The sequence below is a fragment of the Trichomycterus rosablanca genome, chromosome 11 (genome assembly GCF_030014385.1).
Source record: "Trichomycterus rosablanca isolate fTriRos1 chromosome 11, fTriRos1.hap1, whole genome shotgun sequence".
Taxonomy (NCBI): Eukaryota; Metazoa; Chordata; class Actinopteri; order Siluriformes; family Trichomycteridae; genus Trichomycterus; species Trichomycterus rosablanca.
In genome coordinates this window covers 29,086,832-29,114,221 of record NC_085998.1, presented here as the reverse complement: position 1 = coordinate 29,114,221, position 27,390 = coordinate 29,086,832, and the positions used below count along the sequence as shown (strand labels likewise).

The following is a 27,390-nucleotide window of genomic DNA, read 5'->3' as shown; positions in this document are numbered from 1 at the left end:
GTCTGCAGACAAGCTCAAGGTCAGAATGTATTTTTGTTTACTAGCTAACATCTGTTACGTTTTACGTTGTAAATCAGCATCCAAATGCAGCACTATTGTACAGTATTTACAAGTGTTTAGGTACACAGTAAATTTACATGTAAGCATGGGTACATTGTGTTCTTTAGCTTAAACCATTCAAGTATGCAAGTTAATCAAGCATGTAATTTTAACCTAGACTGTAATTAAATCCAGTTTAGTTACATTGCTGTTCATGTGTAATTATATTAGTAATTCATTGCAGTACACCAAGAAGAAAATCATTCAATAAATTTTTTGCATTAGTCATGTTATAGCTTATTGTTCTATATAGATTGTTAATTGTGTGTCCTGCACACATCCAGTTCTAAATTATACATATTTTTTTAGTTAATTAAATTGAAAGCCTGACATGAAGTGGAAGGATTCCATCAAAATACATCTACATGTTTTATTAGCTTTTCAGTTTTCTTTACTATATAATGTGTTAATATAACTGATTTTTTCTAGTTGGCTTTATTCAGCATAATTGGCAGATCACATTGGTCAAATTTATTTATTTGTAGGCTGCTCAGGTGGCGCAGCGGTAAAACACCAGAGCTGGGAACTCGAATACAGCGTATCGGGTCTCAGCTCTGCCTGCCGGCTTGGCTGAGCGGCAACACGAACAACGATTGGCCTGTTGTTCATATAGGGACGGGATTAAAGCCAGATAGGATCTCTCTCATGACTAATGCAATTACGACCTCTGCTGGCTGATTGATCAAAAAAGTGCATTGATCAGGGTGTGTCTCTCCGTACACAGTGCTGATTTGCATGCACGCCTGTCAAAGTGCAGGTGAAAAAAAATGCATACGGCTGCTACCCACATGTCGGAGGGGGCGTGGGTTAGCTTTGTTCTCCTCAATCAGAGTCAGGGTCGGCATTAGTGGAGAGGAAGCATGACACAATCAGGCAATTGGACGCGCCAAATCGAGGGGAAAAAGGGGAGAAAATGCATAAACAAAAATAATAATAATAAAAAAAAAAAGTATTTGTTTCTTGTAGCATTTTAGCCAAAAACTCATGAAAACTTTTTATAACTCATTAAAAACATGCTGTCGTATTTAGACAGACCAACTTATGAAGTTTCATAATGCTATAATGACCATACTCAAGTGCAATATTTACCAGCTGACTTGCTGTATGAAAAACAGGAAACCGCATAGCAATAGTTAATCTTTCCCGCAAATTAACATTTTATTAAAATCCTCCCCGGGTCTCGAATACATCGTATCGAATCTCAGCTCTGCCTTCCAACTGGGCTGGGCGGCAGCATGAACAACGATTGGCTGTTATTCGGGTTTAGAGGGTAAGAAAGTCAGATCATAGGTCCTCATAACAGGTGCGACTGCGGCCCCTGCTGGCTGACTGATGGCACCTGCACAGGGCTGAGGAATAATGCTGATGGGGGTGTGTCCCTCCATGCACAGTGCTCGTCAAGTGTATGAACTCGACTCGTGCAGGTGAAAAATGCAGTCTGTATGACTGTACATGCCGGAGGGGGCGTACGTCAGTTGAGAGGCGTCCTCAGTCAGCGGTGAAGGGTCGAATCAGTATAGAGGACGCAATCAGGGTAATTGGACACGACTAGATTGGGGGAAAATTAAAAAAAAAAATCCCCCCTGCTGCGGTTTTAATGCTGCTTTACTACTAAGATATACATGAATTGTAATAGTTATTAATATATGTATTATTGAGAAGTGAGCTTTATGGAAACTCTGGAATACTTGCCTTAATTTAAAATGCGATTTAATGATAAACAAGTTGTACATTTAGCAAATGCTTTTATCCAAAGCGACTTTCCATTGTTACAGTATAGGGCTTTGCTCAGGGGTCCAACAGTGGAAACATGGCAAATTTTGAACCAGCAAGCTTCTGATCACTAGCCTTGGCATATTATGGGTGATTTATGTCATTGTCTAAATCTCACACTGCTATAAGACATTAGATCTAAATTAAACAGTATAGTTTAAGTACTGGTGTCGATTCTGACCTGAAATGATACAGAAATGATTATCTTAATGCATGATACTATTCTAATGGTAATTCCTTGTTCTGTTATGTTTTGTTATGACAAATCATTAATTTTTGCTGTTGTGAATCTTTGTCCAGACTAGATCAACACAATGTGACCAAGCTATGCTAATGTTTTGTTGCACACCACAACTGCCATGCTTTGCTCAGATGGGGCAGAGGCAGACTCACTTTGTGGATTCTGCCATCCTTTTGGCACATATTCCACTTAGTTCTGGTCAGACTTAAGGTTTTTATACCAACCGGGTGGGCGGCACGGTGGCTAAGTGGGTAGCACTGTCGCCTCACAGCAAGAAGGTCCTGGGTTCGATCCCCAGGTGGGCCGGTCCGGGTCCTTTCTGTGTGGAGTTTGCACGTTCTCCCCGTGTCCGCGTGGGTTTCCTCCGGGAGCTCCGGTCTCCTCCCACGTTCCAAAGACATGCAAGTGAGGTGAATTGGAGACACTAAATTGTCCATGACTATGTTTGACATTAACCTTGTGTGATAAGTAACTACCGTTCCTGTCATGAATGTAACCAAAAGTGTGAAACATGACGTTAAAATCCCAATAAACAAACACCTGTACGTATTCTTGGATACACCTCTACAAACTCCTGAATTTGGGCAGTTTATCCCATTTTTCGTCGCAAATCGTCTCTGGCTCGAATGGATGGCATGGATCTGTAAACTGCCATCTTTAGGTCTCTAGGCTCAAGTCTGGGTTTTTTTGCTGGGCCACCTAAGGACATTCAGAGAGGTCTGTCTGAAAGGTAAAACGTGCCCCTGAGTTTGTGTGTGTACTGGTGGAGTTTCAAGGATTTTCCTGTATTTGGCTTTATTTATTCATGCCTCAATTCTTATTGTTCTTTCTGTTCCTGTTGCTGAGACGCACCCTCATATCATGATGCTGCCAACCCCATGTTTCAACATATATATATATATATATATATATATATATAGTCTCTATTAGCCAGTTTATGTGAAGTACCTGTTTTTTGTTGCTATGACCAAAAAACAGGCTGTCATATGCCTATTACTCAACAGTGGCTTTTGTTTTGCAATTACACCATAAAGTCTGCAGCAGAGGTTTTACTTTTAGAGGTTCCTTAACCAAGGTCCTTCTTGTCCAGATGCCTAGTCTGACCAGACGGCCAATTCTAAAAAGGTCCAACATTGTACCAAGTTTCTTCCACTTCTTCCCAGATTATTATTGTTGCCTGAAGCTTGAAGCTTTATGAATAGTTTTACATCATCTTGTCACAATTTGATCACAGTGACAAATAAACAGACAAATCCTTGGACCTCATGGCTTGTTCTGACAGTGCAGTGTAAATTGTGAGCCCTTATAGATAGTCTGATTTTTTTTGTGAATAAACTTTTTGGTTTTATTGAATTTAAAACTGATTGTAAAACTGATTGTAGACATGATCTGTGCTTGCTTTTGGGAACCTACAAGATGCAGTTGATAAAACCAAGCTAAGAAACGAGATAAGGCACACAAACACGATCAGCAATACTTCGCAACGAGACAGACAAACAGAAGTGTTTAAATACACTGCCTGGCCCAAAAAAAAGGTCACCACCTGGATTTAACTAAGCAAATAGGTAAGAGCCTCTTTTGGATAATTACTCACCATTGGATAATTACTGCATGGGTAATTATGTTTCAGCTGGCAACAAGTTATTTAACCCTAACTGATGCAGTGAGTAGCTTCTTCTCATTTGTTAAACAACCATGTGGAAAGACACATCCTGTGGTCGTGGAAAAGATGTTAATCTGTTTCAGAAGGGTCAAATTATTGGCATGCATCAAGCAGAAAAAACATCTAAGGAGATTTAGCTGAAACTACTAAAACCTGGTTAAGAACTGTCCAACACATTATTACAAAGTGGAAGCACAGTGGGGAAACATCATCTTCGAGGAAGGAATGTGGTCGGAAAAAAAAACTTGAATGATCGGGATCGGTGATCACATAAACGTTTGGTGAAATCAAATGGTAGAAAAACTCCAGTAGGACTCAGGGATGTTTAATAGTGAAAGTAAGAGCATTTCCACACGCACAATGCGAAGGGAACTCAAGGGATTGGGACTAAACAGCTGTGTAGCCTTAAGAAAACCACTTGTCAGTGAGGCTAACCAGCAAAAACTGCTTCAATTTGCTAGGGAGCATAAAGATTGGACTCTGGAGCAATGGAAGAAGGTCATGTGGTCTGATGAGTCCAGATTTACCCTGTTCCAGAGTGATGGGCGCATCAGGGTAAGAAGAGAGGCAGCTGAAGTGATGCACCCATCATGCCTAGTGCCTACCGTACAAGCCTGTGGGGGCAGTGCTATGATCTGGGGTTGCTGCAGTTGGTCAGGTCTAGGTTCAGCAACGTTACGTGCCCAAAGAATGAGGTCAGCTGACTACCTGAATATACTGAACCACCAGGTTATTCCATCAATGGATATTCCAAGATGACAATGCCAGGATTAATCAGGCTCAAATTGTGAGAGAGTTGTTCAGGGAGCATGAGACATCATTTTCACACATGGATTGGCCACCACAGAGTCCAGACCTGAACCCCATTGGGAATCTTTGGGATGTGCTGGAGAAGACTTTGCACAGTGGTCCAAATCTCCCATCATCAATACAAGATCTTGGGAAAAAATTAATGCAACTCTGGACAGATGCTTGTGGAAACGATGCCACAGCGAATGTGTGCCGTAATCAAAGCTAAAGGCGGTCCAACCAAATATTAGAGTGTGTGACCATTTTTTTTGGCCAGGCAGTGTATCTATATATACAGTGAGCGGACAGTGTTTTCTTTATATTTTGTAAACTTCTATATTAAAATGTCCCCAGAGAAGGTGCAGAGAAAGCACAGTTTTTTGTTGTTGTATAATTTCTCCTGCCAGTAGCTGTCACTGTGTATCAGACAGAGGGGACAGTGAGTGAGAGAGAAGGAAGTCGCTGAGTAAAGTATTCTTTCCTTCGTGCAATTACACCTACAAAATACAACACTATTGAAATAAAGAAGGAAATAATAGAGAAATATGAGTTATTGTTGTTTCTGGTAGATACAATGTATTATGGTTAGGGATGCATCAATACCATTTTTTCCCAACCGAGTACAAGTACATGTATTTTAGTACTCGCCGATACCGATACCTATTTAGAATGATGCAATCTGGAGCATTATGGAATAGTGTAGTTTTGAGTGTAAAATAGTGCAGTGGAACAGTTGCTTGGGTTGCCATCACTAATTGTAAAAAAAAAAAAAAAAAACACCGCACAGCCATCATTGAGAAAGCTTCTGACAAGCTAACGTTAACGTTCATTAATAAACGCACGTAATTAACGCTGTGCACATCATACATGCGATGCGATTCTGCTGATTGAAATATTTTCTTTAAAAGGATAATACAGTCCGATCCCATCTGAGCCGATTCTATCAGCACATACATTCGTGGTTCACCTCGGTAAATCGTAAACGACTCTGAGTCGGCTCCCGCTCTGTGGTAATAACCAGTATAATTAAGCCTGAGCTTTATAATGTAAGTGAGTCACACAAAATGTTCTGTAGTAGTTGGTGTTTATTTACAACCGCATCATTTATTATAACAGTAAACACGGAGAGATGACTGAGAAAAGAAACTTACGCTGCGCTTAAAATGAGTCGACTCCTGAATCACTTGTATCGACACTGAACAGAGTATTAAAGACACAAACACGTCCTATAACAGCGGTCGCTGCTTTTGTAACCGGTTATCTTCGCTGTTAGCTCTATTTTGAAGTTTTTTTTTTTTTCAAACGGAACTAAATAACATTAAACGTGCATGTGAGCGTGGTCAGTGAGAATAATTCAATCTGTCTCCCGTGGGTGAAAAATGAATTGCTTTAGTTTTAGAAGTAAAAAAATCTCGCAATGTCACGCCCCCCGGTCAGGCACTCGCGCCCCACAGGTTGAAAATCCCTGCGTTAACGCAGCAACGTGCACTAGGCACAAGGTATCGGATGTTTAGTATCGGAGCCTCGTTTGCGAGTACGAGTACGAGTTAATGAGCGCGGTATCGGGCTAATACCCGATACTAGTATCGGTACTCATGCATCTCTAATTATGGTGTATGGTACAGCACACGTACTGTACTGAAATGTGATGTGTGTTTTATGTGCAGTCCAGTACTACTGTGTATTGTTGTTTATTATTGTTTATTACAGTAATGTCTATTCTATAATTTAAGATTTAAGGGCAAATATACTTGTATTTATAACAAAAAAGACCATTTAAGACATTAGAAGGGTTAGGTAAGGGGGTGGTTTGGGAGGTCTGGCACGGATTAATTCTATTTACATTATTTCTTATAGGTAAAATAAGTTTAACTAACTAACATTTTGACTTAAGAACAGCCCTTCGGAACCAATTAAATTCGTTAGTCAAGGGTCTACTGTATCGTATTGTTATGACGTTTGAGTCCCTTGAGAGGATAATTATAGGTGGTGCTGTTACTATTTTTGCACTTCTGCAGTCTTTTAAACTAAAATGTAAAAAAAAAAAAAAAAAAAAAAAAAAAAAAAAAAATTAGTCTTTTTTCAATTGCATTATACAAGAACAAACAAAAAAAATCTGAATCGGGAATTGATAATAAACTTGAAAATAATCTAGTTTTTTTTTTTTTTTTTTTTGCAATATCGCCCAGCCCTAGCTTCAGTTTAATTAACTCTGATAAAAAGTTTAGACATTTTAGACATACACATCTAGTTGTGGCTTACAAATAAAAAGGGACTTTCCTGTCTTATAAATTCATAACCTGCGGTAGTTAAAATGGAAATTGTGGCATATCCAAAATACCCAGTCTTTGTAAACATATCAAAAGTATGTAGTCATGTGGAATGTTTGCTTAATTATAGAGATCAGGTGTCTTTTGCCACACCCATTGTTAACAGGTGCTTTCTTATTCCAGTGTGACGCAAGACCGTGCTCTTTTACATAGTCCATAAAGAAGTAGTTTGATGGGTTTGGTTATTCATTGGGACGTCCACAAACCTTTGACTTCATAGTGTAAACTACTATGGACGTTCCATCAGAAATCCATCATTTCTTTCATGTAGAGATATCAACATTTCAGTTGTTGAGTTTCGTGTTTAGTAGCATGGTAAAGTATTGGTAGTACAGAGTTCAGTTGGCACCACATGTGAAACGTTTGAACAGCCACTGACAGTTGTTGTTGTTTCCGTTTTTACTATTGAAGTGACTTCTGATTACTAAGTTACGTATTTAAATCATTTCATTTTTAATACCACTCTAACTCTTTTTATTTGCATCCTTGTAATATTTGAAGGAAAAAACTAAACATCCTCTTAGCGTTTTCCTCCCTGCGTAGAGAGGCAGCATAATGTCATGCAGTTTCGATATATCAGAGCAAAGTGACTCACAAAAACACCAAACGAAACCAAATGAGGTTTTACATCAGGAACTTAATCTGTAAACAATTAGTTAGGTGTCATGTCGTGCAGTTTTCATGGTGGTGTGTGAAAAAACATCGATGCGGCATAACATTAAAACCACCTCCTTACAGTTACAGTCCATTTTATCAGCTTCACTTACTATATAAAAGCACTTTGTAGCACATCTGTTTCTCTACGTACATTTTTAACCTGCTTTCACTCTGTTCTTCAATGGCCAGAACCACCACAGGACCACTACAGAGCAGGTATTATTTATGTGGTGGATCATTCTCAGCCCTGCAGTGTCACTGACATGGCGGTGGTGTGTTAGTGTGTGTTGTGCTGGTATGAGTGGATCAGACACAGCAGCGCTGCTGGGGTTTTTAAACACCTCACTGGCACTGCTGGACTGAGAATAGTCCATCAACCAAAAATATCCAGCACAAAGCGCCCCGTGGGCAGCGTCCTGTGACCACTCATGAAGGTCTAGAAGATGACCAACTCAAACAGCGGCAGTAGATGAGCGATCGTCTCTGACTTTCCTACCTAGTTGGTCCACCTTGTAGATGTAGTGTCTAATAGAGTGGACAGTGAGTGGACACGATATTTAAAAACTCCAGCAGTGCTGCTGTGTCTGATCCACTCATACCAGCGCAACACACACTAACACACCAACACCATGTCAGTGTCACTGCAGTGCTGAGAATGATCCACCACCTAAATAATACCTGCTCTGTAGTGGTCCTGGCCATTGAAGAACAGGTTGAAACTACGGGACTAAAAAAGTATGTAGAGAAACAGATGGACTACAGTCAGTAATTGTAGAACTACAAAGTGCTCCTATATGGTAAGTGAAGTTGATGAAATGGACAGTGTTTAGAAACAAGGAGGTGGTTTTAATGTTATGGCTGATTGGTGTATATACACACACACACAGCTTTTTTATGTTATTGGTTATTTACTGTGAAAAGAAATGCATTGGTGTGTGCTATGAGGAGCAGGTTGTGTTCTTTCTCTCTCAGACAGCACTGAAGCTGCATGTTTATGTTTATGTTGGGGGGTGGCAGTTTTAATTAAAAGATGTGCGTGTGTTTGTTGGAACAGTCCAGTTGGCACTTGGCGATAAACTGGCAGTTAGAATACGGTCACATATACTATGAAATGTGAGCTGCTATTGACCTTAGACGTTTTAGTTTTCTTTGGAGTTTTGCTTTGTTGATTTTAATTATAAAAGCGTACTGGTTCAAGCCGAGGTTCAGTCTTCCCCTCCCCCCAGTCTCTTACCACCCCCACCCCCCCCGTTTCCTGAGTCATAGTTTAAATTAAAACCAAATGCTGGAGAGTTTTATGATATTCAACATTAGCTGCATTGCTCCTTAATGATTACTGTTGCTTATATGGTTGCATATTAAATGGGCAACAGGTTGCACCCCTGCACATGAAGTATTAAAGCTTATTTGGACCTAGGGCTAAAAAAACGGGGCTAAAAGTGCCGGATAGGTGTTTGGAATAGATTTTTTAAAATGTATTTTCTGACCTGTTTGTTAGGTGCTCCAAGGAAGCCTGCTCCTGTTGTTATGCATTTTTCATACTGTTACTGACAGCCGTCAGCTTTGGTCACAGTTTTAAAGATTAATAAGAAAGGTGGGACTTGAAGGGCAGGGGGTGACCATACTTTCGTGGTTTGAGATCTAGTATGTCGGTCGACAGGTCATCGCAATCTACTTATTAAGGTTGGCCTCATCAGCTTCACAGGGCAAGTAGGGCTGAAACGATTCCTCGAGTAAATCGATTACTAAAAATCATCGATTCAAATTTTTTGCATCGAGGAATCGTTTAATCCGCACAACCATATACAGCTCACGGTGTTTTACACGGACGACTTTCACTTTTGCGCAGCGTGTTTAACGCTGTGTGCAGGTGACGTGAAGAATCTGAGGGCTGCGTCCCAAATATCTTAAACATAAACAGAACTTAACAGGACTTAATCCGGGTTCTTTTTGCGGACAGTTTAATGAACACTACGTATTTGGACAAGTTCGCCGCTCCTGCGAACTGAACGTAGCGATTTAGGACGCAGCCGAAATTTGATAGGAGACTGGACAGAGAAAACCACAGAAAGTTTGAGATCATTTTAAGCTGATAAAACTAAAACTCAGTATAACATCCACACCATCAGATCGTCGTGTTTACTTTACTCATGTTTACTGACTTTACTTCGTTTCAACCACCACAGGCTTTTATGAAGATTTAGGCAAACACACACACTAGGGTTGGGCGGTATGACGATATTACCGTATACCGCGGTATTCAAAAATGGTGACGGTATTCAAAAATGGTGACGGTATTTTTTAAATGTGAAGCGCCGAATTTCTGCAAGTGTTGAGAAAAAGGAGCAAACAGTAATAATAACGTTACGCCCAATCCGCTGTTCTGACTCTTGTGTCTGCCATAGATTTTCCTGCCTATGTAAGAACTATTTTTTCCTAAATAAAAGCGCTATATTAAGAAAAAAGAACGTCTCACCTGTCGTGTAATGTGAATTATAAAATATATTGTCTGGCCCTTTAAGAAAGTGAAGCGCACTATAGGGCGTAGGGAGCGAGTGTGTAGGGAATAGATCGGATTTGTACCGTTTCTGTGCTCTAGTTTTGCACTGAGCTTGTGTGACATGTAAAGTAGCGTTCTCGTTAACCACTCAAATGTTTGGACTTTGAATTATTTTAACATTACTTTACATCACCGTCATCGCAACATGAACATTTACATTCATATTTTTTGTTACGGTAAAGAACTTAATTCTGGATTACAGGCATAACTAATCGTACACATTCATACACTTTTAAGAAATATCTGTAACTATAAACTAAGCAGTTAACTTTTGAAATATATTGAAGTGTGTAGCTGCTATTATTCTGTTTTGTGTGGGCAGAGAGAGATTACAATGCCAAAATGTTATGTGTTAATGTTTGTGTTAAAGTGTAATTGATACACATGCATTTATACTTATGCGTATTTATTATAGATCAGACAAGATAAGCAATGTTTGACGTTCAGATTGTTAAATCTTTTTATAATAAAACATTGAAATATTGTAATTACACTCGTGTGTACACTGTACAGTTTGTCCGCGACACAAAGCAGTAAAGCACATCTTCAGCTCAGACAAGAATTCCTGAAACTGTCTGTAGTTAAGAGCATTAGCTTTAATGAAATTAACACAGGACACGAGGATTTTCATAACGAAATCCCACTTAACTGCTTCGCAACACAGTGCAGTGGCTGCGGTCACTCATCTCTCTGTTGATGCGCCAATCACTCCCCTCATGCTTGGAGCGCCACCCGTTGGATAGCTGCCGTATAATCTACTGAGACTCCGGGTGGCCAATTTTTGTTTCCTCTGTTAATTTTTTCCCCGTTATAATACTGTGAGTTCGAAGATGAACAGCGGCCAGACAACATGTATTGCTGCTGTGGTTAAAGGGGCCGGTCAAATTAAAGCATCGGGCCGTAGTTTGATGACCCCTGTTCTACAAGTTCTACATTTACTGACTGTAGTTCATCTGTTTCTCTACATACTTTGTTAACCCCCTTTCATGCTGTTCTTGAATGGTCAGGACCACTACAGAGCAGTCATTATTTAGGTGGTGGATCATTCTCAGCCCTGCAGTGTCACTGACATGGTGGTGGTGTGTTGGTGTGTGTTGTGCTGGTATAAGTGGATCAGACACAGCAGCGCTGCTGGAGTTTTTAAATACCATGCCCACTCTATTAGACACTCCTACCTAGTTGGTCCACCTTGTAGATGTAAAGTCAGAGACGATCGCTCATCTATTGCTGCTGTTTGAGTTGGTCATCTTCTAGACCTTCATCAGTGGTCACAGGACGCTGCCCACGTGGAGCTGTCGGCTGGATATTTTTGGATGGTGGTCCAGCAGTGACAGTGACGTGTTTAAAAACTCCAGTAGCACTGCTGTGTCTTATCCACTCGTACCAGCACAACACACACTAACACACCACCACCATGTCAGTGTCACTACAGTGCTGAGAATGATCCACCACCTAAATAATACCTGCTCTGTAGTGGTCCTGGGAGAGTCCTGACCATTGAAGAACAGCATGTAAGGGGGCTAACAAAGCATGCAGAGAAACAGATGGACTACTGTCAGTAATTGTAGAACTACAAAGTGCTCCTATATGGTGCATAGTGGAGCCGATAAAATGGACAGTGAGTGTAGAAACAAGGAGGTGGTTTTAATGTTATGGTTGATCGGTGTATAATCACTTGTGAGTTTCAGCGAATGTATTGTTTTTATGATCAGATTGACTGTAAAGCATTTTACTAATTTATTGTCTTTTTCCTTTTATTTTGCACACAATAGCAAATGGTAATGAGCTTGCGCGTCTCAGAACTGCAAGTGCTTTTGGGATACGCTGGGCGCAACAAGCACGGGAGAAAGCACGAACTCTTGACCAAAGCACTCCATTTGCTGAAAGCGGGCTGCAGCCCGGCTGTACAAATGAAGATCAAGGAGCTGTACCGCCGCCGTTTCCCCACAAAGATGCTTTCCCCGACAGACCTTTCTCTCGCTGGGGTCCATTCCACGACGGGCGCAACGCCCACAGGCTTGCCCGCCAGCCTAACCCAGCTGGGCTTCGACAGTCACGGGTCTCCCTCACCTCTACTGCCTGTCTCTTTACTGGGGCCTAAACACGAGCTGGGCCTTCCACACCTTCCCTCCGCTCTGCACCCCGTCCACCCAGACGTCAAGCTCCAGAGGCTGCCTTTCTACGACGTGCTGGATGAACTGATCAAGCCCACCAGCCTGGGTAAGATTTCTTTTCTAGAACCAGCATGTTTTTGCTACTTATGCCAAGTTCACACACACTACGCGACTTTCTGATTTGTCGGGTCGCTGTACAGTTCACACTACACCACTGAATCTTTTGCACTCGGGAGTGTTTAAGTCGGCGTGTATTTCACACTACAGGACTGATCGGCGATAGGGGGTTTCACACTACACGATCTATCACCAACTGGAATCGCAGGCGAGCTTCTATGATCTCCCAAACTACACATGTGAGAAGTGACGAGGGGTTTAATGATACCACGTCCAAAAATGCTCATCAACAAGTAGCGAGCGATCAAAGTTTGTGCGCTGATGTGCAGCAGAGAAAAAAATAAATGAATCTGAGTGGATTTGGCAACACGAACAGTATCGATTATTCTATTGTGAGTTGGAGGTTAATAAATATTTTTGCAATGCAGTGTTGGTGTTATGTTTTGTAGAGGACGATCAAGTCAGAAATACTGTAAAACGTGTGTGTGCGCCGATGTATTCTGATATAAACTATATTATCCCCCTGTCCCACCTGTTTACACTCCTCTCCTGCGTTTCCCTTCACCCCGTATCTTGCGTTCTCATTGGCTGTTCGACATAGCACTCACTGCCAGTCGGGCAACTGAGATCAGATATCTGACATGCTAGAAACCTCGATCTGGTCGCCGAGCGCTCGGCGAGCCAGTCGGATCGAGTTGTTGGGTAGTTCACACTTAGCGATCGAGAGCCGAGTTGCTCCCGAGCCGGCAAATCTAGCGCCGACCAGCCGCCGAGCGAAAATCAGGGCAAGAATGGTGTAGTGTGAACCAGGCATTAGTGACAGCAAGGTGCTCTTCAAATGATTTGTGCCTTATCATATTAAAGCTTCTCAGCATGGCTATATATAGCCATGGTGCTAAATAGAATGGAGGCAGTTTTAATGGAAAGAACGTGCTGTACATATGAGGGCCTCACTTGCACCAAGGTAAACTCTCTCCTGAGGGAGTTTTTGAAGCCAGATGGCAAAAGTTTAATATAAACAAAAACAGTGATTTAAATCTGTTAAAATGTATCAAATAATATACCATTACTGTGTAGTTAAATAGGATATATACATACACTAGTCTTTTCAAAAGGTCTAAAAAGCTTTAGTCTTTACCTTTACTTTGCTTCTTATCTCTTGACTACCATTAACACAGTTCTTATGGTTTATCTTCTATTTGTTTTGTCTTCTATTGTCTTCCAGCCTCAGACAACAATCAGAGGTTTCAAGAAACATGCTTTGCATTTGCATTAACGCCTCAGCAAGTCCAACAGATCAGCAGCTCGATGTAAGTAGTGTATGGGTGTTGGCCTCCAAATGATTGATTCAAACTTTTATCATATGCACTGTGTATTCTGACACCTTCGTATCAGAACCAGCATTAACTTCTTCAGCAGTTTGAGCTACAGTAGCTCGTCTGTTGGATCGGACCACACGGGCCAGCCTTCGCTCCCCACGTGCATCAATGAGCCTCGGCCACTTTTGATAGATACTGACCACTGCAGACCGGGAACACCCCACAAGAGCTGCAGTTTTGGAGATGCTCTGACCCAGTCATCTAGCCATCACAATTTGACCCTCGTGAGACTCGCTCAAATCCTTGCGCTTGCCCATTTTTCCTGCTTCTAACACATCAGCTTTGAGGATAAAACGTTCACTTGCTGCCTAATATATCCCACTGCAGTTTTAGCAACCTAAGCTTTACATAGTAGCGTAGTGGGCAGAGGTGCGGTTTACTAACTGGAATGTTAAGGGGTTCAAACACTCACTGACAATTGCATTCCATCTCCCCTAAATTCTCACTGTAATTATCATCAGTAATCACTCATGATGGCCATAATGGTTTACAGTTTGCCAGAAATTAATTAAAAATCAAGAACTGAAATGGTTCATTTTCAAATGTATTCAGGCTCTTTGCTCTGGCACTCCAGATTGTGGTCAGTTGCCTCCTGTTTGCTTTAGAGAACTTGTTACCGTCTGAACTGAAATTACAGGACATAGTTTGGAAAATGCACTGAATGTTTTTAGCATTGCTTCATATCAACGTGTTATACATGCATGGTAAAGAAAGCAATAACGTAGAACCTGGCGGTCAAAAGGTTGCTGGTTCAAGCACCACCACTGCCAGGTTGCCACTGTAGGGCTTGGAGCAAGGCCCTTAACCTTCAATTGCTTTGACAATGTACACTGATCAACCATAACATTAAAACCACCTCCTTGTTTCTACACTCACTGTCCATTTTATCAGCTTCACTTACCATATAGAAGCACTTTGTAGTTCTACAATTACTGTTAATTGTAGTTCTACAATCTGTTTCTTTACATACTTTTTTAGCCTGCTTTCACCCTGTTCTTCAATGGTCAGGACCCCCACAGGACCACCACAGAGTAGGTATTTGGGTGGTGGGTCTTACTCAGCACTGCAGTGACACTGACACGGTGGTGGTGTGTTAGTGTGTGTTGTGTGGAGTTTTTAAATACCTCACAGTCAGTGTTGGACTGAGAATAGTCCACCAACCAAAAATATCCATCCAACAGCGCCTTGTGGGCAGCATCCTGTGACCACTGATGAAGGTCTAGAAGATGACCAACTCAAACAGCAGCAATAGATGAGCGATCGTCTCTGACCTTACATCTACAAGGTGGACCAACTAGGTAGGAGTGTCTAATAGAGTGGACAGTGAGTGGACACAGTATTTAAAAACACACTAACACACCACCACCATGTCAGTGTCACTGCGGTGCTGAGAATCATCCACCACCTAAATAATACCTGTTCTGTGGGGGCCTGTGTGTGTCCTGCCCATTGAAGAACAGGGTGAAAAAAACCAGATGGTCTACAGTTAGTAATTGTAGGACTACAAAGTGCTTTTATATGGTAAGTGTAGAAACAAGGAGGTGGTTTTAATGTTAATCAATTTGCAGAACAGAAGAAATGCCACACTTAAGTTTGCTCAAGGTTGAACATGTGCTAACTTATTTTTACCGTGTTCTTGTTTCTCATTTCTAAGAAGCTTTGATGTTTAAAGCACGCCTGTCTGTATGCGTGGTATGCTCATTTCTCCCCCCTCTTTCTCTCCGGTGTATAGGGACCTCGCTGGGACCAAATGTGACTTCTCTGTACAAGTTCAATTAAGGTATGATAACCAAGTTCATTTTCATCCACAATATGAAATACATTATTGATGAATATAGTCATATAGTGGCACTTTATGCAAGATCAAACGGACTTGTTGTGCATACTAAAGAACCCTAATGGCTTGCTTTCTTTTTTTAAATACTAAATACTAATTACTGGAGAGTTTGTCTTGTCAGCCAGTAAAATTCTTTTCCCCATGCATCCCTTACATGGCCCCTCATCGTCATACATGTCTTATCTGCTCTTGGTTTTCAGGTTTTGTTTATCAGAGACAAGTTGTCCTCAGGAAGACCATTTCCCACCAAACCTCTGTGTAAAAGTGAACGGAAAGCCCTGTAACCTCCCTGTAAGTTTAAGCACATCAAAACTACTTCACACTGCACAGTTATTAGTATTTTAATCATGATCACTATTTTTACTTTCACAGTTAATAAGACATGTACAGTATTGGTTAACATATCGTTTACATATAGTCTTATGCAAACGTTTGTACAGTGGTCTTGTTAAGACGAACATCTGCACGTTAATGCACATTCACTGTTTATTTGCTGTGTTTACATTACATTAGGGGCGGCACGGTGGCTTAGTGGGTAGCACAGTCGCCTCACAGCAAGAAGGTCCTGGGTTCGATCCCCAGGTTGGGCAGTCCGGGTCCTTTCTGTGTGGAGTTCGCATGTTCTCCCCGTGTCTGCGTGGGTTTACTCCGGGTGCTCCGGTTTCCTCCCACAGTCCAAAGACATGCAAGTGAGGTGAATTGTAGACACTAAATTGTCCATGACTGTGTTTAATATAAACTTGTAAACTGATGAATCTTGTGTAATGAGTAACTACCGTTCCTGTCATGAATGTAACCAAAAGTGTAAAACATGACGTTCAAATCCTAATAAACAAACATTACATTAGAGCAAAATTCAAACATTCAAATGTGGCATGTGCACATTTAATCTCCAACACTACCCCAAGACCAATCACCCAAAACTGTGGCCAGTTTGAGTAGGGTCTGACCTAGGGTTGGGCGATATTGCCGATCGTCATACCGTCTTCAGGAAATACCGCGGTATACGGTATTACCTTGGGGGGGGGGGGGGGGGGGGGGTTGTGTCGCGGACAAACTGTACAGTGTACACACTTGAGTGTAATTACAATATTTCAATGTTTTACTATAAAAAGATTTAACAATCTGAACGTCAAACATTGCTTATCTTATCTGATCTATAATAAATACGCATAAGTATAAATGCATGTGTATCAATTACACTTTAACACAAACATTAACACATAACATTTTGGCATTGTAATCTCTCACTGCCCACACAAAACAGAATAATAGCAGGCTACACACTTCAATATATTTCAAAAGTTAACTGCTTAGTTTATAGTTACAGATATTTCTTAAAAGTGTATGAACGTGTACGATTAGTTATGCCTGTAATCCAGAATTAAGTTCTATACCGTAACAAAAAATATGAATGTAAATGTTCATGTTGCGATGACGGTGATGTAAAGTAATGTTAAAATAATTCAAAGTCCAAACATTTGAGTGGTTAACGAGAACGCTACTTTACATGTCACACAAGCTCAGTGCAAAACTCGAGCACAGAAACGGTACAAATCCGATCTATTCCCTACACACTCGCTCCCTACGCCCTATAGTGCGCTTAACTTTCTTAAAGGGCCAGACAATATATTTTATAATTCACATTACACGACAGGTGAGACGTTCTTTTTTCTTAATATAGCGCTTTTATTTAGGAAAAAATAGTTCTTACATAGGCAGGAAAATCTATGGCAGACACAAGAGTCAGAACAGCGGATTGGGCGTAACGTTATTATTACTGTTTGCTCCTTTTTCTCAACACTTGTGCTCGATTTACCCTGAAGATATATTTAGTAAATAAGTACATGTCCGCGCATGCACGCGCTTGTGTTCATTTCCGGTTGAACTGATAAAAAATGTTGATTTTGAAAAATTAAAAGACGAGCCGTTTTTCAGTTTCTGCTTGTTAGCTCACAGCTAACGCTAGCCAGTGTGGCTCTTCACTCGTCTCTCTGTGTTATCACCAGTAAGCACCCCACAGCCAATCAGCGAGCTCCAACCGCCAACCCCTCCCACCCCTCCCTCACTGTGGATGCGCGCATGTCCTAAAGTCTCAGTTTTCAAGGTAAACCTGAAGCAGAAATTCGGTGCTTCACATTTAAAAAATACCGTCACCATTTTTGAATACCGCGGTATACCGTAATATCGTCATACCGCCCAACCCTAGTCTGACCTTCTCTGTGAGGTTCGTAGCAGTCTGGGGGGTGTGACGTTTGTTTTTTATTTTCATTGCCTTAAGTTAGTTTTTAGGATCTCTTGTAAATAGTCCCTTTTTTGTTAACATGTATTCTGTCCTGCACACATTGTATATACATGATGCATGTCTAATTTTGCAATCAGGGATGATGCACAAAAGTAAAAAAAAACTTGACAGCTAGACTTTTTACTAACTGACATAATGATGTCGAGCATCAAACTCTCATTTAAAGTTGTGCAGAGTGGCGCAGTGGGAAAATCTAGTAATCAGAATGTTGCTGGTTCAAGCCCCACCACCACCTGAGCAAGGCCCTTACCCCTCAATGATCATCCGCTAAATACAGCAAACGTAAATGTAAACACAGCAACTGGTGTCTATAATTTTGACCCTCTTATGTCTAAGTGTTGCCTTAGTGTAGGTTTGTATGTTCACTTTTTGTATTCACCCTGTAAATGTTCGCAGGGTTATCTTCCTCCAACTAAGAACGGAGTGGAGCCAAAGCGACCAAGCAGACCTATCAACATTACCTCCCTGGTCCGTTTATCCACAACAGTCCCCAACACTATTGTGGGATCCTGGACGTCAGAAATCGGCAGGGTAAGCAACCACACCCTACTGCCAGATGTGCTTTTTTTCTATCTAGGATCTGCTGACAAACACAGAAGAAAAAATGAATTGCTTCTTTCAATACTGTTCTAAACTTGCATCTTGTGCTGTGTCGCATTTTGTGTTCAGAGTTACTCTATGGCTGTGTACCTCGTCCGACAGCAGTCATCCTCAATCCTGCTACAGAGACTTCGGTCGAAAGGCATCAGGAATCCAGACCACTCCAGGGCACTCAGTGAGTTCAGTAGTGGACTATGAAAAGTTGATACGCTACTAAATGCTTTTATTATTATTCGATTGATGTGGATCGTTCTTCTTCTCAACAGTTAAAGAGAAATTAACAGCAGACCCTGACAGTGAGATTGCCACTACTAGTCTGAGAGTCTCACTCCTCTGTCCGGTATGCTTATTTATATATGGCTTTTTATAGGGAAATGCATTTGTGAGACATTTTTACCTATTTTAAGAAGCAGCAGGTCTTACGGAGCAAATATGCTTGCTTTAATCCACACCAGCATTGTTATAAATCAGCACCTTAACGTATCAAAGTAATGTAGTGCCAACACTGTTACAGCCACACTGTCAAACAGAGTGGTTTGACTAATATTCAGGTAAAGGATTAATTTGACGGCTGCATGCTAGCACTGGGAGTGATTCGGTTTGTGTGTGTTTACATGTAACAGCTGGGGAAGATGCGGCTAATGATTCCGTGCCGTGCGCTGACCTGTTCACACCTGCAGTGCTTTGATGCCACGCTCTACCTTCAAATGAACGAGAAAAAACCCACGTGGGTGTGTCCAGTCTGTGACAAGAAGGCCCCATACGAGCACCTCATCATTGACGGGTCAGTATTAAGCGACCTAATTTCTGCGTCAGTCAGTAATTGTAGAACTACAAAGTGCTCCTATATGGTAAGTGGAGCTGATAAAATGGACAGTGAGTGTAGAAACAAGGAGGTGGTTTTAATGTTATGGCTGATCAGTGTACATTGGTATGATTTGAGATTAGGCAGCAGCACCGTTAATCAGCATATCCATTGAAAATGGCTCACTATAAAGATGAGTAATGAATTAAGAATGTTGATTTTGTTGTTGTATGCAGGTTATTTATGGAGATCCTGAACAGCTGTGTAGATTGTGATGAGATCCAGTTTAAGGAGGATGGCAGCTGGGCCCCTATGATTTCCAAAAAGGTGGTGCAGGAGGTGTCTGCTACGTCCAATGGCCTGGATGGTATGCGCTGCTGCTCTATATAGGATTCAGTTTGTGGAATTTGCATGTTCTTCCCTTGTAGGTTTCCTTTGAGGCTTTGGTTTCTTCCCACAGTCCAAAGATGTTTTAGTTAGATAAACTGGAGATACAACATTGCCTGTGTCGGTGTTTGACACTGAGTACTTGTCCTGTCATGAGTATTAAACATGACGTTAAAATCCTAATAAATAAATAGAACTCAGTTTGTCTCATTGGAAAACATTATAGGCTATGGACATCTATCTGTGTAAACTGAAAAGACTTTCTTTGGTACTAGCTAGTAGCCTTTGAATAAAGAGTTCAAGAGAGGCTTTATTGTCATTTCAGCTATATATAAATACATATTGAAACGAAACAACGTTCCTCCAGGACCAGGGTGCAACACCGAGCACAAGTGCAAAACAACACAATAAACACAGTGTAGATAATAAACAGTACAATAAATACAAATAAGTACAGAAGACATTTCTAATCTAAAGGAATTTTGAGGGGGACGAGACTAGAGACGTGTAGTGTTGGTCAGTACATACTGAGTAAATGATAAGTGAGGTTAAAAACATAGTCCGATATACAGTTAGCAGTGTAGAGTTTTTATAGCAGCAGAGATATAAAAAGTAGTAAGAGTAAGGTGCAAAAATACAGTGTTGTGCAAATCGCAATATTGTGCAAAGATGCAAGTAATATAGTGTATTCAGAGAACAAGCATGTGCAAGTGTGTGGGTGTGAATGAGTTTTTGTGTGTTAGTGTATGTATGTGCTAGTGTGTGTTTCTGCATGTGTGAGTGTGTCTGTTAGTATGTGTATAAACACCGATCAGACACAACATTATTCCTAATATTGTGTTGGTCCCCTTTTTGCTTCCAAAACAGCCCTGACCCGTCGAGGTATGGAGTCTGACACCTTTCTATCAGCTACAGTAGCTCGTCTGTTGGATCGGAACACATGTGCCAGCCTTCGCTCCCCACGTGCATCAGTGAGCCTTGGCCGCCCATGACCCTGTCGCCGGTTTACCACTGTTCCTTCCTTGGACCACTTTTGATAGATACTGACCACTACAGACCGGGAACACCCCACAAGAGCTGCAGTTTTGGAGATGCTCAGACCCAGTCGTCTAGCCATCACAATTTGGCCCTTGTCAAACTCGCTCAAATCCTTACGCACGCCCATTTTTCCTGCTTCTAACACATCAACTTTGAGAATAAAATGTTCACTCGGTGCATAATATATCCCACCTACTAACAGGGGCCGTGATGAAGAGATAATCAGTGTTATTCACTTCACCTGTCAGTGGTCATAATGTTATGCCTGGTCGGTGTATGTATGTGTATGTTTGAGAATATGAGTGTATAGTAAAACATCTGGCGGGGTATATTAGCCAATGCAAAGCAAATGTGCAGTTTTATAGATACCTGTAAACAAGTTAGCTGACATTTATTTCCTTAATTAAGATAAAACTAATATTTTCTATTTTTACAGGTTCAAGTCGACAGGTGGTGTCTGACCACAGAAACAGTTCTCATAGCAGCAGTAGTAACAGTAAAAAAGTCGAAGTGATTGACCTCACACTGGACAGCTCCTCGGATGATGATAACGATGACGAGCCTCCACTAAAACGAGCCTGTCCATCTCTTTCACCCACTTCACCACCAGTCAGCAAAGGGTTCGTCTCCGTTCCAGTTACACATTCACTACCATTAAATTATAAGCCCTCTTTTTCCTTTCTGCAGTGAGTTTAGTTTTATTGTATTTCTTTGCACGCACAGGGTATTGAATCTTCATCATCAAGCCTCGCCAGTGACGAGAGCTCCCAGCATGCCAGCAGTGGAGCCAAACTACATACCTCCCCCACCTCCTCTCATTCAGGACTACCGCCATTATTATCACGCATCCAGTGACCTACCAGGTATGAGCACAAACCAGCTGCAAAATTGTGGTAGTGACTACTTGGTGTTTTAATGCCCCAGCATAGTTGCATGACTACCTTCATTATACACATCAGCACATTACACAAGTATTTGGTTATATGAGCCAATTAGGTTTTTATTTTTAGAATATGTCAGAATAGTAATCATGAAGTCTGAAATACTTGTAAATCACTTCATACCACATACAACCTATTACTTATACACTGAACATTCCAGTTGACCCACATGTAAAGAATGTCATTTCATTTAAATGGTCATTAGTGCTTTTCCATGAATGCACACACAGCCACAATGGATTAGAGCTGAGAGAACACCCACACCTTCTTTAGGAATTTTTATCACTATTGGCTTCGGTATAATTCATAACTAAGAAGGTTAAACAGTTAACTGGCTAACATTAGCTATATACCTTTTGTTAAAAACATTTTTTGCTTTAAACTTTGTAACCATAACAAAAACCGTGATGTCTACAATACAGCTTTTAATACTATTTATACAACAGTTAGTTCCGACCGTACAATCTGATTGGTTGAGAAGCGTTCTGATATTCGTGATAACAGCACGGCCTTTTCACACCACAACTGTATTACTCCGCTGACGCGTTGCCAGAAACGACAAGCTTCATGCACACAAACGCCCACGCAGGTGACACAGACTTTTTTCCCGATCGCGTTTTTAAATCCGTGATCTGATATACAATCTAGCGCACTGTGTAGGGAACATAAATCAATTGTCTAATATACTGTCTAGTGCACTACGTAGTGAACATGAATGCGTTATCTGATATACAATCTAGCACAGGTGTTTTCAACCTGTGGGGCGCGCCCCCCCCATCCCCCGGGTACTTGTCTGGGGGGCGCGAGTGCCTGACCGGGGGTATAAACGAGATTTGGCATTACGAGATTCTTTTTTACTTCTAAAACTAAAGCAATTCATTTTTCACCCACGGGAGACATATTTCATTAGTCTAACTGACCACGCACACACACACACGCAGGTTTAATGTTATTCAGTTTAGTTTGGGGAAAAAAACTTCAAAATAGAGCTAACAGTGAAGATAAGATAACAAAAGCTGTTATAAAAACGGTAAAAACTGCTGTTATAGGACGTGTGTGTGTCTTTAAGAGAGACGCTCTGTTCACAGTATCAATGTGATTCGAAGTGATTCAGGAGTCGATTCATTTTAAGCGCAGCGTAAGTTTCTTTTCTCACTACAGAACATTTTGTGTGACTCTTTTGTGTGACTCGCTTACCTTAAAAAGCTCAGGATTAATTATACTGAGTATTACCACAGAGCGGGGGCCCGACTCAAGAGTCGTTCTGTCTGTGGAGCTAAACGTTTTCTGTCAGTCAGAGCAGATGATCCCGAACTAACCAACTTAGTAAATGATGAACTTTTGTCTATGCTTGACTCTGTGAAGTAACATTTTCTGCTCACATCTACATAAAAAAAGCAAGAACTGCTTACGATTTACCAATGTGAACCAGGAATGTATATAATGTGCTGATAAAATCGGCTCTAATGGGATTGGGCTGTATTATCTTTTTTAAGTAATTTTTTCAATCAGCAAAATTGCATCATATGTAAGATGTGCACAACGTTAATTACGTTATTTTAGCTTGTCAGAAGCTTTGTCAATGATTTCTGTGCGGTGGTTGACGAAGGGGAGGGGGGGGGGGGGCGCAAGTTCGCGGTTGGCACACGAAGGGGGGCGCATGTCCAAAAAGGTTGAAAACCCCTGATCTAGCACACTGTGTAGGGAACATAACCAGTTGTCTAATTCACTATCTAGTGCACTATGTAGGGAACATAAATCCGTGATCTGATACACAATCTAGTGCCCTATGTAGGGAACATTAATCCGTGATCTGATACACAATCTAGTGCACTATGTAGGGAACATTAATGTGTTTGTAACGCGAACAGTTAGCTTAAGAGCAAGAGGTTTTTTATTTCTTTTCTTTTTTCCCTTCGGAGGTTCTTGCCTTCTTCTTGTTCTTCTTACCTCCCTGAAATGAGTTTTTGCAATCTGGGATGTCTGCTTTGTAGTGTTAAACTTTATATTCATTGTGGAACTACTTTTTGGCAGAAGGTATTGTCAATATTAAAGCATTTTAATTATGAAATTCAGGGCTTCTCTGGTGTATTTTCTTTCTTTATGTTGTAAAAACTGTTGTATAAAAGCAATAGAACAACTGAGGGTCGTGTATTATCGCGAATAACATCACGGCTGTGAGTGATGATCTGCGACCGAATCACAGCCGTGATGTTATCCGTGATAACACACTCCCTCTCGTGTTCTATTCCTTAAAGAGACTTGTTTATTACCGCAGACCAGAAGACGTGCTGCGTTCAGCAATGTGCATGTGCTACAACTTTAAATAAATAGTAGAGATGCAACGATCGATCGGCTATGAATCGGTATCGGCCGATTTTTAATCAAAATATGCTATCGGCGATCGGCCGATATTTCCCAAATGTAGCCGATCCGATCGTGTGATATATAAAGATCACGTTAAGCTTAACAGCTCAGTGGCTTGATCCAGACTTTAAGCTACAAAGCACCAACCATCGCATCAAAATTCGTCAACAATCGTACAGAAACCATCGTGAAAGCTCTTCACGACCTAAAATAACATCATTAACGTTGTGCATCATACATACGATGTAATTTTGCTGATTGAAATATTTACTTTAAAAAGTTAATTCAACCCGGTCACATCTGAGTCGATTCTATCAGCACGTTATATAAACTCCTGGTTCACTTTGGTAAATCGTAAGCGGTTCTTACTTGTGATGTAGATGAGAACAGAAAACGTTACAGAGCCAATCAGAGGCAAAAGTTTATTCATTACCAAATTCGTTAGTTCAGGATCATCTGCTGAACTTTTAGGACCATCAGAAAACTCTTAGTTCCTTAGACGGAACGAGTCTGACTCGGTTACAGATCTGTGGTAATAGCAGTTTAATTAAGCTTTTTAATTAAGCTTTTTAATGTAAGAGAGTCACAAAAAATGTTCTGTATTAGTTGGTTTTTATTTAAAACCACGACATTAATTAATAACAGTAAACACGGAGAGATAACTGAGAAGTGAAACTTACGCTTCGCGGAAAATGAATCGACTCGTGAATCACTTTAAGCGATACAGTGAACAGATCATTTCTCTTAAAGGCACAAACACACACGCACGCGCGCGCTGCTCTGGTTTATCTTCACTGTGAGGCTCTTTTTAAGGTTTTCAGACTGAACTGGATAACATTAAACCTGTGTGTGTGTGTGGTCAGTTAGACTAATGAAATATGTCTGATGTTGTTGTTTGATGTACTTTATTTACTGCTAAATTTGCAACGCAAAATTTCCTCTCTAAAGACATAAAATATACCAAATATAAAAATATAAAGTAATACGAAGTAGCAAAAACTTTTTTAAAAAGCCAAATTGTAATATGACTGCTGCGTAGTGAGATGTCTTGTATTGAGAAATGTTTGTCATAAGAGGTATGATTTTACCTTTAGTATCAAATCTATTACAACTTGCATGCATTTTTATTATCTGATAAAAGGGGCAGCACTGTAGCTCAATGGGTAGCACTTTCTGCGTGCAGTTTGCATGTTCTTCCTGTGTCTGCGTGGGTTTTCCTCCGGGAGCACCGGTTTCCTCCCACAGTCCAAAGACATGCAAGTGATGTGAATTGGAGATACAAAATTGTCCTTGACCGTGTTTGACAGTAAAGACTGATTAATCTTATGTATCCATTTACTACCTGTACTGCTATGAATGTAACCAATGTTTAAACTTGTGCATGTTACTTTCTGCTACTTTAAAATCTGTATTTTTTTTTTCTTCCACAGATCTGAATTTCTTTTCATTTCTACAAGGAGAAAATCATCAGGTAGGATCTGAATCTAGCTCTAGCTAGACACGTACATTCAGAAAATATCCGTCTAAACTAGGGATGCATCGATACCATTTTTTCCCAACCGAGTACAAGTACAAGTACATGTATTTTTGTACTTGCCGATACCAATACCTATTTAGAATACCGTTTTTTTTTTTAAACAAAAACACACGTGAGAAGTGACGAGAAGTTTAATGATACCACGTCCAAAAATGCACGTCAACAAGTAGCGAGCGATCAAAGTGTTTGTGCGCTGACGTGATGAAATCAAGGAGGAAAAATAAATGAATCTGAGTGGATTTGGCAACACGAATAGCATGGATTGTTCTGTAGTGAGTTGGAGGTTAATAAATATTTTTGCAATGTTGGTGTTTTGTTGTTATGTTTTGTAGAGAACGATCAGGTCAGAAATACTGTAAAACGTGTGTGTGTGTGCCGGTGTATTCTGATATAAACTATATTATCCCCCTGTCCCACCTGTTTACACTCCTCTCCTGCGTTTCCCCTCACATCGTATCCTGCGTTCTCATTGGCTGTTCGACACGTCACTCATTCCCAGTGGCACATCTCAGATCAGATATCTGACGTGCTAGAAAACTCGAGCGCTCGGCGAGCCGGTCGGATCGAGTTGTTGGATAGTTCACGCTTAGCGATCGAGAGCCGAGTTTTGATCGCCGAGCGAACGCCGAGTTGCTCCCGAGCCGGCAAATCTAGCGCCGACCAGCCGGCGAGCGAAAATCAGGGCAAAAATCGTGTAGTGTGAACCAGGCATGACGCAGCAACGTGTACTAGGCACACGGTATCGGATGTTTAGTATCGGAGCCTCGTTTGCGAGTACGAGTACAAGTTAATGAGCGCGGTATCGGGCAAATACCCAATACCAGTATCGGTACTCGTGCATCTCTAGTCTAAACTGAAGCTTAGATTGGGCTTAGTTCAGTACAGCTCGATTCATTCACTTAAAAACCTTTCCCTCTGTTTCTTCACCCCCAGCATTACAACATGGTGATGGCAGCGGCAGCCGCGGCATCGGCCTCGGCATCGGCGTCAGATGATCACGACCTCCTCCACTTCATGCCCTACAACTCCTCCCAGCTCTACCTGGATCAGGCGAACACAACGCAGAGCGGCATGCTGGCACCACCCAACGGCAACGTCACCAGTAGCTCCAGCCTGCGGGACGGCCACGGGCACAGCAACGTCTCGCGGTCGCGATCGGACACGGCCGCCTCCGTCATTTACGGCTCCATCCCCGACGTCATCTCACTCGACTGAGCACACGGTAGCGTGCCAACTCAAAGACTGACACCATCCATGGGAGATGAGAAGTATAGTGAACATAAGGAGAAACTTTTGTACAAAGAAAAAGAAGAAACGCTGTACAGAGAATAAATATCTATTTTCAGTTTTACTTTTGTATATAAACAAAGGGACGCTGCCTGCTCAGCGAGTGACTTCAGTTCATATTTTTTGGTGTGATTACTGAAGATAGTCGTTTTGGTCCCCCACTGCTCCGTGTGCTGTCCTTCGACTTGACTTTTTATACTCTTTTGCTATTTTATTTCACCTCAGACGCTGGTTTCAGTCCCAGTGTGTTTGATCTTTTAAAGGGGTCAGTATGTTATTTAAATACACTTTCTCGTGCAGATAATTTATGAGGCTTTTTTTTAAGTTATGTCATTTGTACGCTGTATAGAAGCATTTCCGTTTGCCGTCGCAGGATCTAGCCATGAGGATCAGCAGACACCTCTTATTCCAGCTTCATCGTTCACTTTCATCTTACTCTCCATGACGTATGCAAGACAATTTCAAGCTTTTTGTTTGAGACGTAGTTGTACCACTTTTGAATTGAAACCCTCACGCTACAACGTATGCTTATTAGTTCGTTAGAATTGACTCGTCAGATGTTAC

At 41.2% G+C, this 27,390-nt stretch overlaps 1 protein-coding gene across 1 annotated transcript; it reads left to right on the top strand.

Annotated features, from left to right (window-relative positions):
• pias1b (protein inhibitor of activated STAT, 1b) lies at nucleotides 1-27,150 on the top strand. The gene is made up of 14 exons (XM_063004667.1): nucleotides 1-19; nucleotides 11,885-12,332; nucleotides 13,569-13,653; nucleotides 15,455-15,502; nucleotides 15,760-15,850; nucleotides 18,261-18,395; nucleotides 18,534-18,639; nucleotides 18,731-18,804; nucleotides 19,088-19,248; nucleotides 19,506-19,636; nucleotides 21,131-21,314; nucleotides 21,418-21,557; nucleotides 25,433-25,473; nucleotides 26,473-27,150. The coding sequence occupies exons 2-14, from the start codon at nucleotides 11,888-11,890 to the stop codon at nucleotides 26,752-26,754; spliced, it is 1,923 nt and encodes a 640-aa protein (XP_062860737.1). The 5' UTR covers nucleotides 1-19; nucleotides 11,885-11,887; the 3' UTR covers nucleotides 26,755-27,150.
• Nucleotides 27,151-27,390: the final 240 nt, after the last annotated feature.

Excerpts from the sequence above, each read along its gene's own strand:
- pias1b (XM_063004667.1), top strand. The coding sequence starts at position 11,888 with ATGGTAATGAGCTTGCGCGTCTCAGAACTGCAAGTGCTTTTGGGATAC. Across the intron at positions 15,503-15,759 it reads TCTGTACAAGTTCAATTAAG|GTTTTGTTTATCAGAGACAA; the intron begins GTATGATAACCA and ends CTTGGTTTTCAG. Across the intron at positions 19,249-19,505 it reads GAGCACCTCATCATTGACGG|GTTATTTATGGAGATCCTGA; the intron begins GTCAGTATTAAG and ends TGTTGTATGCAG.